The 14,829-nt window shown below is 43.4% G+C and overlaps 2 protein-coding genes across 3 annotated transcripts in view; one reads left to right on the forward strand and one right to left on the reverse strand.

The window, feature by feature from the left end:
• The window catches only part of CFAP68 (cilia and flagella associated protein 68), an 89,056-nt gene that overhangs the window by 65,175 nt on the left and 9,052 nt on the right, over positions 1-14,829 (reverse strand). The gene's annotated exons all lie outside the window — the stretch shown is intronic.
• Positions 1-14,829, forward strand: part of ALG9 (ALG9 alpha-1,2-mannosyltransferase) — a 143,014-nt gene that overhangs the window by 31,212 nt on the left and 96,973 nt on the right. For both annotated transcript variants that reach the window (XM_083163218.1, XM_083163217.1), the window contains exons 7-8: positions 5,716-5,803; positions 6,922-7,027. In XM_083163218.1, coding sequence (XP_083019344.1) covers positions 5,716-5,803; positions 6,922-7,027 — 194 coding nt within the window. The remainder of the gene's footprint in view (positions 1-5,715; positions 5,804-6,921; positions 7,028-14,829) is intronic.

Below are 14,829 nucleotides of genomic sequence, written 5' to 3' on the forward strand. Positions count from 1 at the left end.
ATATGTGATATCAGAACTCGTTAATAGCGCATCAGAAAGCGTATGAGTTATCAAAACATAGAAGCACAGTGCGAGTGTTGATCCAATCTTAGGATTGCACAGTGTGTATGGCAATCAGTGATTGAAGACCCATCTTGGCAGTTAACAGTGACTCACTGTGTGCAGTACACCACTGGCATTTGCTTTCATTGATGTATATGTGATATATTAACTTGTCAACAGCGCATTGCAAAATGCAGTAGCTATTTTAGCACAAAAACACAATGCTAGTGTAGATCCAACTTGAGGATTGCATAGTGTGTATGACATCCAGCGATCACACATTCGTACTGGCAGCCTACCAGTGATCTTGCCCAATAAAGTAATGCATGTATGTGAACACGTGATTCATTAAACTGTGCACAACATACCATCAATACTGTTCCTACCTATGTATACGTGCCACATGAACTGTATGTAGTGCACCATAAAGCACATCAGCCATTTAAGCTCAGAAGTACAGGATCATTACAGATCCAATCGGAAGATTGCACAGTGTGTACGACCCACGTATATGTGCCACATGAATTGTATGTAGAGCACCTTATAGGATCAGCATAGATCCAATTGGAAGATCGCACAGTGTGCACGGCACTAATTGAGTGCACACCCTTTGACAATTACCAGTGACTCTGCCTGACAGATTGTGAGCACTAGTACAAGTGTAGGACAAATCTGTCCGCACGGATTATACATCTGCACCATATGCAGTGGTTCAGATAGAACTATCGTGGGCAGAATCAACCCCATTTGAGGAATATATACGCAGAGGGCAACACATTGCTTTGATTAGACAACAGACAGTGAGAATATCACCGTGTTAATCAAACACCCTACACAGGCAATGGATCACTGTCAATAGTAAAGGAGATCCTGGCATAGAATCTAGTGTATACGATCTGACACAAGTTCCATTCACATATATATGTTATACTAACCCTTAATAGCGCATTGGTTATTTAAAACACAGAAGCGCAACACTAGTGGGGATACAATCTGAGGATTGCACAGTGTGTAGGGCAATCAGTGTTTGCACATTTATTGCGACAGCTACCAGTAACTGTGCCCGTTAGAGAACTGTTTTGCTGTGCACATATAATCCATTTAAGCCTGTCAAATACGTCACTGGTATTGGCTTTCACTCTTGTATATGTGATATCAGAACTCGTTAATAAGCGCATCAGAAAGCGTATGAGTTATCAAAACATAGAAGCACAGTGCGAGTGTTGATCCAATCTTAGGATTGCACAGTGTGTATGGCAATCAGTGATTGAAGATCCATCTTGGCAGTTAACAGTGACTCACTGTGTGCAGTACACCACTGGCATTTGCTTTCATTGATGTATATGTGATATATTAACTTGTTAACAGCGCATTACAAAATGCAGTAGCCATTTTAGCACAAAAACACAATGCTAGTGTAGATCCAACCTGAGGATTGCATAGTGTGTATGACATCCAGCGATCACACATTCGTACTGGCAGCCTACCAGTGATCTTGCCCAATAAAGAAATGCATGTATGTGAACACGTGATTCATTAAACTGTGCACAACATACCATCAGTACTGTTCCTACCTATGTATACGTGCCACATGAACTGTATGTAGTGCACCATAAAGCACATCAGCCATTTAAGCTCAGAAGCACAGGATCATTACAGATCCAATCGGAAGATTGCACAGTGTGTACGACCCACGTATATGTGCCACATGAATTGTATGTAGAGCACCTTATAGGATCAGCATAGATCCAATTGGAAGATCGCACAGTGTGCACGGCACTAATTGAGTGCACACCCTTTGACAATTACCAGTGACTCTGCCTGACAGATTGTGAGCACTAGTACTAGTGTAGGACAAACCTGTCCGTACGGATTATACATCTGCACCATATGCAGTGGTTCAGATAGAACTATCGTGGGCAGAATCAACCCCATTTGAGGAATATATACGCAGAGGGCAATACATTGCTTTGATTAGACAACAGACAGTGAGAATATCACCGTGTTAATCAAACACCCTACACAGGCACTGCATTAATCCACTATCACACTGTGGAATTTAAGCAGTAACTAGACAAGTATACTCAAGCTACAATATTCACAGAGTGATTTTTAATCTTTAAAATTTCTTTTTCTCTTTAAATCTATATCTTGTTTTAATATTTTCACTACTTACCTTAAGGTCTCATATCATTGACAAACTGTATTATCCAGCACCATTACAGAATGATGACCTACTAGCTCTTAATAAAGTTTAATAAATAAAACTTCTAAAAATAATCAAATACGTCAACAAATAAAGTATACACCTTTTTTAGGTAAAAATAATATTTTATTACTGTGGAACAGGAGTGCATCCCAGTCAAACTGATTCACCTTTTTTCTCTTCCATTGTTATTGCTCATTTTTGAATCAGGGGATTAGCACCCTAAATTGCCAGGAAAGATATTTATAAAAATTTCCAGCGAATATAAGCACAATTATTCCACGATACCATACATTGCTTCAAAAGCACCTTATGGTGCGGGTCTCTCCACTTCTTCTCTTCTCGCAGAACCATTTCTGTGCATGTCTGTACGCAGGAATCGTTTGAACTCGGCGAGAAGTCCAGTTGCCGAGTGCTCGCTCCTGGCCTTCCGAGCAGGGGGTGGAGAGGGGCGTTGCGGCCTGATCAGGGTCATTACCATATGCTCACGCCCTGCGTTTCATGGGCGTACCCATGAAAACGCAGGGCGTGCGTATGGAAATGCAGTCGTGACGTGCGTGCGCGGGGCGGACAGCTGCCCGCCCATATCCCTGCTTTTCTTCGCTCATATGTAGGAGTGGTCTAGACCACTCGTGCATGGGCGAGCGCTCTCCACATCATTCGATGGTTGGCAACCATCGAATGATGGGGAAGGTTCCCACAGGCATCCGAATGGATGTTCTCATAAAACATACGTTGCATGCCAAGCGGCCGAATTCGGGGTGCGTATGGGCGGCACTGATGATCCATTCGCTAGGCGGGGTTTAGTACATTCGCTGCGGCCCGTGCACGCATCTGAGCGAATCGATCTGAATAAGGGCCTTAGACTATCATGGCCCACACTTTCATGACAGTCAGATCCCAGAAGTGTGATATCACAACATCCACAACGGAGGAACTTGTAGGGTCACATTGTAGAGAGAGCTGATTTATTCCACAATCCCTGTTCCTCTGCCCTGTATGATAAACGTATTAAGCTGATTCAGAGATGGTTGCAGAACCCCTCACTGCTGTGATGTTCCGTTATGGAGACTCTGCTGTCAATCATATACAGTATATGGGACATTGTAGAGATTAACCATCAGAATATAGCAATAGCAAAGACACACAATGGCATATTATCTGGTGATATAACAACAGAAAATAATAAGCAAATCGGCTTTGCAAATTCAGCAATTATTAAAAAGAAAAAAAATGTTTAATTAAACTTGTTCTATTTTCTGTGTGCTACATCAGCTTTGCATTAAAGCTGTATGACATTTTATGGGCAAGAATTAAGTATTCATGAGCAATAATGAGCTTTCATGCCATGTTCTGGAGAGGGTTCATTTTACTGTTGTCAAACTCTCTGTGACCTCCTTAAACTGTAGGAAGTCTGCCAGATTCCAGCAAGTTCTCTAGGATTGGTCACGTGAGATTTCAAAAATCCATATCTACTCCATTCCTGCACTTAATCGGTGATAAGCATACATCTATAGAAGACTTTAGAAACTTTAACATCAATCTTGTAGTTAAAAAATCTTTAAAATTTAAATGTGTTATAGCAATGTCTTATTGGTGGTTTGTATTTTCTCTTTGATCCATGGGTAACACTGGAAGCAATGGGTATAGCAGTGACAAGAGGAGTCTGGGCACTAAATGGTGAATGTCTTGACTGCACAGGTTTCTTGCTCTCTATACCGCCATCCCCCTGCCTCCTCGTGCCACAGAGTTTAAGTTGCTCTGCAGCTTCTTCTTTTTATTTGTCTGAGAATAGCTTGTACTGTACACTGCAGAGTGTAACAGCTGTCAGCCCGTTCTCCACCCTGTAGCCACTACGGAGTCATGGCAGTGTGACCAAAATGGTTGCCTTGACTGAGCAGGCTCTGGTGAGGATACAGCAGGACTTCAGGTCACAGAGTCATTGAGCTATATTCCCCTGACCGTTCCTGCTTGCCACAACATGGATCACATATCTGCCAGGCAAGCGGTGTCCTGCTGACCATGGGAGTGTCTACAAGTAGCATTTCCACCTTGGTAGTGAAGACTGTCAGGATGTGGGATGGGCCAGTGTCCACCAAGTTTACAGCTTCCTCACTGGTCCACCAGGGTTTCAGGCAGCCTGTTGCAGAAGAATCGGACACTGCCAGAGTGTTGCCCCTGGGAGGGGTTATTCCCATTGCCCCTGACCTACTCGCCAAGCAAGTTTGGTTTGCGGAGCTGAAAAAGGAGTTTTTGATCCCGCACAGAATCTCTCCTTTTAAGCTGGATATAACTAGTTTCCTAATGTTATCGTGTTCTCTTTATGTAACACGAGGTGAATGTTACCCTTATCTAATTGTAGTATTCCAAATAAAATAATTGAGGAGCTAGTAGTGAAATGGGTGAGTGCACTCCGGAGCTACGTTATACATCCTGTTTAATAAACTGGTCTGAGCTGCAGAGGGCTCCTCAGAAACTGTGTAGGCTGATGGTGGAAATGTCTCAACAATTGTCCCTATGTAGACCGCCTCCGAGTCTGACTGTTTGTGGGTTGGACAGGTGCTCCTCTGCACTAATCTGTCTTCTCTACCCAAGGTGGTCTCTAGCTACCCCATTAACCAGGAAGTGTTGGTTCCCGCTCTTCCTGTGAGTGAGCACGCCTTTTGTGTGTTAAGGATCTATGGCCTTTATTCTGGTTGACTTGCTCGGATGCAAATTCCCATCCTTGCGAGTCACCCTAACCCTGCCTTGCGAATGGTTAGCCCGCGCCACCTATTCCCAAGCGGGCATCGTTCGCAAGGCTTGTGACTGGATGTTTTACATAAACATCCATTCCCATGCCAGTGGGAACCTCCCCCATCTTTCGATGGTCGCCGACCATGGAATGATGGTGAAGGCACATGTATATGTAAGGGTGGTCCAGACAACCCTTACATATGCGAGTAGAATTGCAGGGAATTGGACGGGCAGCTGACATCCGGTTATGTCGGCTGTCCGCCCCCTGCACGTGCATCACTGACGCATTAGCATATGTATGCCCAGAGTTATCATGGGAATGCGTTAGGTTTTCTATGTGTTCTTTTTGATCCTCATAGGTGGGTTTGTGTGTGTCCAACAGTCCATTACCTGGTGGATTATGGACATTTATTCACCATGCATATGTTTCAGCGCTACATCCTGGTCCTGCCTCTGCCCAGGCTCATTTTACCCATCCATCTACTGGACACCACAAATGTAACACTTATAATGTGAAGTATGTGACAGACTTATTTTTTTTAACCAAGCATCTTTTGTTTGATGTGGAATATCTACAGTAGGATTGCCTATTGTTGCTAGGTTAAATAGGATGTGCTGCTGAACATTGTATTTGATTGTGATTACTGAATTGTTGCCTTGTATACCATTAGAAGGGTTATGGGGGAACACTGCTCCACACAGTCATCTAATGTTACATCTCTCGTTTTCAGGATTCCGATTGCCTTTGATTTACTTTTCCTGAAACAAAAATGGAAGAGTTTTATCAGCTGGTCTCTTGTGGCACTGATCTTATTCCTGGTAAGTTCTGGTCCTGGTATACAGTAAATATGAGGCTTAACGTACAGTCTAGGGATGCCAATCCTGGGGCATTTTTTCAATCCTGGAATTCGGGATTGAAATATGCCCAATCCCGGGCTTGGCTTCCCTAATACAAATACAAAAACCTGCCCCGGCCACACGCATATTTACTTACTGGTGCGGTGTGGCCTGACGGGTGGGCGATGGAGCCTGGGCGGGTGGAGTCGGGCGATGGTACGGGGGTCCGGGAAGATATGCAGGCAGCCTGGGTGGGCGGGCGGTCTCATGGAGGCGGTGGCAGGAGGTCAGCCGCGCGGTGCACACCGCACACAGAAGGAGGCGGCGGCTGTTGTGTGGACTGCGCAGCGTGACCTCTGACGTCGGCACGCTGCACTAAAATCCCGGCGTTTCAGGGGCCAAATCCCGGGATCCAGCCGATCCCGCAATTGGCCACCCTAGTACAGTCCCAACCTGCTGTTCGACTTTAAAGACCAGCAACAGGATCATTGCTAGGATTGGCCACGTACTGTACATTGATGGCCGGAAATGGTAGAAATCCAGCAATTCATTGGTCAGCTGGGATCATTTCTGCCTTCATCACAGATTGTTGATGTGGCCAGGAGGAGACCAGCATAGAGGACAATGTCATAATAATGCATTGTGCACACATCTGTGTTGCAGGTCGGGAAAGAATGGGGATTTGTATCATCCCATATTGATTTGTGAAACTACAGCCCTGTACACACGGGGGGATATATCGCCGAGCGATATATCGCTCGCGATGAGCGATATATCGCTCAGTGTCCCGTTTGCATCAGCGACCAGAGATGGTCGCTGATGAAAAGGAAACTGCCGTGGGAGCCTGTCAGTGGAAATCAGCTGGTCACAGAAGCATGTTCCTGCGACCAGCGATCACTACGGGGGAGAAAACGGGAGCGCACACCCGGCGATATATCACCGGTGCATACTCCCATCGCTGGCAATATGGTAGCTCAGCGACCATATTGCCCGCGATATTACACAAAATCGCCCCCGTGTGTACACACCCTATGATTAAACTAAAGGTAGATATTCCAAGCAAAGAAATGACGCTGCTGCTCTATCTCTCTCTGTTGCAGATTCCTTTGGTGGCTATAGACAGTTATTACTATGGGAAACTTGTAATAGCCCCGCTTAATATTGTCCTCTACAATGTCTTTTCACCACACGGACCTGATTTGTACGGTAGGTGACTAATGATTATTTATCCTTATTAATGAAGACATTTTTTTAAGACAGAGCATTATACAATGAAGATGCATTTTATAACCAAAAGATATCTTGTCCTAGGGCAGTGGCCATTTGTCTTACATAAGGTAACATCTGGTGGGTCTTCTGGGTAGTGTAAGCTGACATTAGAGCAGCGGAGTCGTAGAATGTGGTTTATGAACTGATCCCAGTGATGACCAAGGATAGACTAGGCCTTCTGGTCAGTACGCCCAGACATCACAATACTTATCATTAAGAGAGAGAACATACAACCTGTTTTTAAAGGACTTATACAGTAATGTAGAGGTTTTTTGAAGGGTTATAAGCGCTGCACTTGGGGTTCAGCCGGTCTATGTATACGGAGAACTACCCACAGATCTCCTAATTGGTACAAGAAAAGGACAGGTTTTGATACTAAGACCAGGGCGCTCCCCTTTTAGGATGACCGTCACTGAAAATTATATATAAATAATTTGTTATACTCCCCTTTCTGGGTGTGTAGTTTTTTCTTTTTTTTCCCTTTTTATTCTCCAAGTACGTGATTTGCGTTGTTTGCGTTGAAGAGGTCACGATTTATATATGTGGATTAAAAACACAGGATATATGTGCAATGGGTAAATCTGTGACATAAAATTTTTCAGGTTCTTAAAAGTGACTCTCTTTTGCAGTAAGATGCGTACCAAGACTCAAGGTATCTTTGGTAAGAAATCAATGGCGTACCGGTACTCACGATATAAATTGTAATGATACTCCCATCAAGGTTTCTTTTGGCTTTTCAAGTAAAACGTATTTATTGTAAAATTTCATATGGTAAATAACAGACAGAATTAGAATAAAATAAAACCAGTGTAAGCTCCTAATACCTTATTGGAGCTTACACTGGTTTTATTTTATTCTAATTCTGTCTGTTATTTACCATATGAAATTTTACAATAAATACGTTTTACTTGAAAAGCCAAAAGAAACCTTGATGGGAGTATCATTACAATTTATATCGTGAGTACCGGTACGCCATTGATTTCTTACCAAAGATACCTTGATGAATGTAACTATACCATCACTCATGTGAGTCTTGGTACACATCTTACTGCAAAAGAGAGTCACTTTTAAGAACCTGAAAATTTTTATGTCACAGATTTACCCATTGCACATATATCCTGTGTTTTATCCACATATATAAATCGTGACCTCTTCAACGCAAACAACGCAAATCATGTACTTGGAGAATAAAAAGGGAAAAAAAAGAAAAAAACTACACACCCAGAAAGGGGAGTATAACAAATTATTTATATATAATTTTCAGTGACGGTCATCCTAAAAGGGGAGCGCCCTGGTCTTAGTATCAAAACCTGTCCTTTTCTTGTTTTTAAAGGACTGACTGTTGCATCTTGTCTGATTGTATGGTCTATTCCATTATTTTCTTTTCTTAGAGTTTAGTTTGTGTCACTGTTCTTTATATTTTCTCCTCCATTTAGTTTTATGCTTTTCATTAAAAAAAAATAATAATAATATTTTGAAATAAATATAAATTACGTATACCACACGTAATCGGACTCTAGTGGGAAAACATCAGTAATCACAATGTAGATAGGCCAGGTTACATGAGCGATGCAATAAAAGACCGGATTACCCTTTATAAGCATGATAGTCCTACGCTTGCAATGATTTAAATCCATACAGTAGGAGACCAGTGTTACAATAGGTTATTGCTGCACTACTAGTGGCAGATCAGGAGGGACGGTTTGGTATAGCAGGAGAACATTTTATTAGCACAGGGGTGGTCAGACTATTGGAGTTGGCAATCTGCTTCACAAGCTAAAAAGCTTTTGTGGTCTAACCAGTTGGGATATTATTGTGGACTTAGGAGGTGCTCCTCCTCCCCCATAATCTACATCTACATCATCATCATCATCAGTACTGTGGCACTGATAGCATGGCACATCACTGTACCCGTAGCTGTGAAACTGATAGCATGGCGCACTACTGTACCCATTACTGTGGCACTGATAGCATGGCACACCACTGTACCCATTACTGTGGCACTGATAGCATGGCAGAGCATGGCAATCTCCGACTGGCAGAGAACATGTGGATCTGTGAAAATCTCGCTGATCCACGTGTATTTTGTGGAAATGGCCACGGATTCATCAATTTAGTGACCTTTTTCGACAATGCAGATTTGAGGTTTAGCAAAATCAAATCTGCATTGGAGAAAATGTGGCTAAAAATGGCTGCATGTGCCAGATGTGTACCGATATTTATGACTTTCAGATATAACCGCACACATTGCATAGCCACTGTAAATACTGTAATGTGTAGTTTATATAGTATACCGGCCTGGCTATATGTCCTCAGAAAATGACACATTGTCTGGGACACTGTTTGGTTTGTTTTAATCTATAGAATATGGTCTCTTAAATGCGCGTTCAGTTCAGGGCCAGTAGAGGTCTCTGTTGCCCAGTTTGAGGTAAGGCATTTAGCAGGCCGGGTTTTAACACAAGATATTTTCTATATGTAAATATAGTCTATGGACTTGCTAATCATCGCAACTGAGGCTGATGCCCAGGAAAGAATACGGACGCCCACTGGTGCCATTGCCAAGTCCTCAGCACCTGCATATAAATATGCAGCATTGTCGTCCGATGCGGAAAAGGCTTTTGATGGGATTTTATGGCCGGGGTGCTGGGACATTTGTGACTGGGTCCTGTATCTTTTCAGCGTATCCTCACCCTTTACCATTCCCCTTCAGCTACAATTAAAATGAATGGCTCCCTCTCTGGCTCCTTTGGCATTAACATTGGAACTAGGCAGGGATGTCCACTATCCCCCCATATTTTTATTTTGTGTATGGAGGCCTTGGCTCGGTCGATCAGATTAAGCCCCCATATCTCGGGATTTATGCTGAATGGCAGTTAATATCATTTTGCCGATGATTTGTTAGCTACGTTTACGAAACCCATTGTCTCCCTGCTGAACCTTTTACGGGTTTTCAGCAACCTTTCTAATTTCCAAGTGAATTATTCCAAATCGGTAGCCCTAAATATCACAGTAGCCCTAAATATCACAGCACCTCCTCACATGGTAGCAGGCCTCCAGGCTGCTTTCTCTTTTGCCTCTCATTTGAGGTATCTTGGTGTTGTTCTGACTAGAGACCTATCCCGTCTATTTCGTGCTAACTTTACCCCACTCCTGACACAAATCTGCATGGATTTACAGCTTTGGAGGCCCAGACCATTTTCTTGGTTTGGGTGGTCGGGAATCCTTAAAATTAACTCCCAAAGATTTTATATTTATTGCAAACATTGCCCATTCAGTTACCTCATAAATGGTTTTTGGATATTTAGGCTAGAGACTTTGTTTGGGGAGGGCATAGACCCCGTCTGAAGCTTGTTTTGCTTTCTGGGAAGAAGGATCAAGGAGGACTTGTCTTCCTAATATTCGGGGGTACTACAGGGTCTTTTGCTATCCCAGTTGCATACTGAGTGAGAAATAACTACATAATAATCAGATAATACAGAGATCTGCAGATATAGGGCTAAGCCCCCAGGCCGTACGCCAAGGCGTCTGTGTCACTGGGGGTCCCTAATATTGGGTATGGGTCTGGGGTGTGGGCCCCCAACATGCCGGCACAGGCTGACTACTCCAGGGCAGCACACAAATGAAAATTAGTAGGGGTTAATAAGAAGCACATAAGTGATATGTACGTAAGTGAGAAGTGTGATTAAAATAATACAAAGTATATACAATATCATAGGAAAAACCACGAATGCCATGGCTGCAATTGGATGGCAGCCTCATGTGGCATAGCGCTTCCATGTTGCGTGAGCATCACAGGTGCAAATGCTGTGCGGCAGTAGCAGGACACATCTGCGGAGACATCCCAAAGGGGGTGTGGTCTGCATCCCGGTATCACCCTGCTCACTGACAGGAGCCTGATGCTGCACTGTAACATTACATGAAGCACACGGCTCCTGTCAAAGTGTAGGAGCCAGCAATGCAAACAGGCAGTCTCCAGGGGCAGCTCACATGCCTCCGGCCCCCAAAATGACAGAAACAGGGGTCAGGATGCTTAGTCACACCCACTCTGGCAAAACTAAGTCCAGGTCCCTTGCTCTGTTTTTAGTGGCCACCACATCGGGTGTGGAAGTAGTAAGTGACACCACTGTACATCTGTAATAAAAACACTGGGAGGTATGCAATCCGGAATCACGGCTGTCGCAGCGACAGCCGTGATTCTGTCCCGTTTGTGGTCTGATCGACCGCAGAACGACAGGCGGGATTCAATATCCTGCGTGGGACAAAGGGGGCGGCCGCGGATTGGTGATCTGCGGCCGGGATCGCGACAATCATCTGCCGTTATCGGCAGAACAGGCCCGACAGCTTCTAAAATCAGGCCCGTTCTGCCGTGCTCCCGCTTCAATGCTGTCGCTAAAGACAGCATTGAATAGGGAGCCACCACTATTTCCCACGTCTGAAATAGCGGCGGCAGATTTTATACCCCCCACAGTGTTCCACGTATAATATGTTGCAGAGTTTTGTTTTATTTTCATACAATGCATAACTTCCTAAACTGAAACTTTTTAAAAGCCTATACAATTCCAAAGCATTCATTGAAAAAAAATAACATTTTAGTTTTTTTAGATCCTAAAAATCCAGGCCTTAGTGATGAGTCATTCTGGGAAATGCCGGTATTCTCTGTGCAGGGAGTGACCGTGATGGGAGGGGTTAGAGGTCATACAGCTGGCATTATATAGAATAGAATCAACTTTATTGGCCATGTATGCTTGCACACACATTTTTTTGTGGATTACAGTGCAGCATCAAGCAGGGATGAAGGGGGGGGGGACACATTACATTAAGACATTACATGCGGGGAACACATGCCCGCCGAGCCCTGCCAATGGGATGGCTTAATCTTTACCACTTTTCCGCTTTAAATAGATTTCTATATTGTAGCTTAGCAGTATCAAAATTCCATAAAATGGAAATAGTCCAAGACTTTTGTTTTATAATCTTGCAGTTTATCTAGCAGAATTGTCTTGGTATTCTATTGCTCTCCTATTTCATGTAATACCCAGATCATGTTGCTACCAACGCTACTATTGAGCAGAGTATTAATATTATTGGTGTCTTTGGTCCATAAATTGTCAAACCGAGCAGCTTTTGATCCATGTGAACAGCTATGGTACATGTCCTGAACACAAATCTCTGAGAATTGACATGTACCTCATTTCATTCCCTCCCTTTCTAGACACGTTGCGTCAGCAGCTGACTGATCCAATCTCCAGTGACGCATTGTGTCCATGCAGTTGAGCTGTGACACACGTAGGAAATAACTCCTGATTATAGCCCAGTGCACAGATAAGGGCTGCTTCTGCTTTCTCCTAATGAGCACACTGGGGGAGTCAGGGAACGTGTTTATGCTGAAATGAAAAAATCCTGTCCGCTGCGCTTTACGTACAGTCAGGGAAAAATGATTTTTACTCAGTGTTTTGTTATTTCTAATTGCGTGACTGAATTGTTATTGTAGTGGGAGCCATATAAAACAGGATTTGAGTGTTCACATAAATATATTTAAATTCCTCGGGTAGTTTGATTTATTGAATGCTGCATATGAATACTGCTAATTGCAGTAGGCAGGTTGCTCACGTTAGATATTGTATACATTTATTTACAGTTTCTTATATAGCGCAGCAGATTCCGTTACAGTGTCTTATATAGCGCAGCAGATTCCGTTACAGTGTCTTATATAGCGCAGCAGATTCCGTTACAGTGTCTTATATAGTGCAGCAGATTCCGTTACAGTGTCTTATATAGCGCAGCAGATTCCGTTACAGCGTCTTATATAGCGCAGCAGATTCCGTTACAGTGTCTTATATAGCGCAGCAGATTCCGTTACAGCGTCTTATATAGTGCAGCAGATTCCGTTACAGTGTCTTATATAGTGCAGCAGATTCCGTTACAGGTTGTTATAAAGCGCAGCAGATTCCGTTACAGTGTCTCATATAGTGCAGCAGATTCCGTTACAGTGTCTTATATAGCGCAGCAGATTCCGTTACAGTTTCTTATATAGCGCAGCAGATTCCATTACAGTGTCTTATATAGTGCAGCAGATTCCGTTACAGTGTCTTATATAGCGCAGCAGATTCCGTTACAGTTTCTTATATAACGCAGCAGATTCCGTTGCGCTTTACAATAGTAGACAGTGATAAAACAAACTGGGTAACAACAGACAGACTTGGGGGCTAGAGGGCCCTGCTGCGAGCTTACAATCTATAGGGACATAGGAGGGAAACACAAGGACAGGCATCAGTAATAGCATAGCAGTCCCACCAAGTTGCAAGTCCAGAAGAAAAGCTATATAATACATAAGTGCCTCAGAGGGTTATGCTTGTGGTACTTAAATATGATAGGCTTGCCTGAAGAGGTGAGTTTTCAGGGAACGCTTGAAAGTTTGGAGGCTTGCGGAGAGTCTTATTGTGCGTGGAAGGGCATTCCATAGGATGGGAGCAGCCCGATGAAAGTCCTGTAATAGTGAATGGGAGCTAGTGATCCGTGCAGAAGATAGACGCAGATCTTGTGCAGAACAGAGTGGTCGAGATGGGAGATATTTTGTGATAAGTGCAGAGATATATGCTGGTGCAGTATGGTTAATAGCTTTATAAGCAAGTAGAAGTGTTTTATATTGAATACGGTAATATACAGGCAACCAATGGAGGGACTGGCAGAGCGGATCAGCAGACGATGAGCGTCTTACAAGGAAGATCAGCCTAGCAGCAGCATTTAGAATGGATTGCAGTGGTGAGAGTCTGTTCTTGGGAAGACCAGTTAATCAATGCGGGATATAATGAGTGCATGGATAACAGATTTAGTAGTGTCTTGTGTGAAATAGGGTCATATTTTGGATATGTTTTTTAGATGCATGTAACATGATTTGGAGACAGATTGAATGTGGGGAAGAAAGGACAGGTCAGAGGCGAGGATGACCCCTAGGCAACGAGCTTGTGGGGTAGGGTAGATTGTTGAGTTGTCAACAGTGATGGAGATGTCAGGATGGTAACTGTTCTTGGCTGGTGGGAATGTAAGTAATTCCGTTTTGGAAATATTGAGTTTGAGTTGGCGAGAAGACATCCATAGACTGTATTATAGATACTGGTTAAAAGCCCTTCAAAATGGCAACTTCTGCAAAGTACTTTTACTTTGAGCTGTGACAGTTTTCAGCCCACAAACTCTCTTGTGATAAGATCTGCCCTTTGGGAAGCAGCCGGCGGGGGTAAGCAGGTCTCCGTGACTCTCCCCCTCCTGTGTAATAATAATCTGAATTTCTATGCCCCATGAGGGGACCAAGCGCATTTTACATTTAAAACCACTAGAGTGAATGGAATTGTCCCTTATACACTATATAGTACTATTCAATTAAAAGGACTTTAGTACTGAGTATAAAGGCTGCTTGAACCCAATCCCCACTAATCAGATTGTAACCTTATACAAGGCGTGGCTACGTAGATCAGGCATTCCGAACCACGGTCCTCAAGGCACATCAACAGTGCAGGTTTTAGTGATATCCAGGCTTCAGCACAGACTGTTTAATCAGAATCACTCAGGTACTAATTAAGTCACCTGTGCTGAAGCCTGGATATCACTAAAACCTGCACTGTTGGTGTGCCTTGAGGACCATGGTTGGGAATGCCTGACCTAGATCAGTTCTAGACTCTTAGTTTTTACGAGATTTCCAAAATGTTTTAGCTAATCCCTGAAGAAGTCCCGTAAGGGACAAA

Source organism: Crinia signifera, chromosome 19 (genome assembly GCF_055691185.1).
Source record: "Crinia signifera chromosome 19, ASM5569118v1, whole genome shotgun sequence".
NCBI classification, from domain to species: domain Eukaryota; kingdom Metazoa; phylum Chordata; class Amphibia; order Anura; family Myobatrachidae; genus Crinia; species Crinia signifera.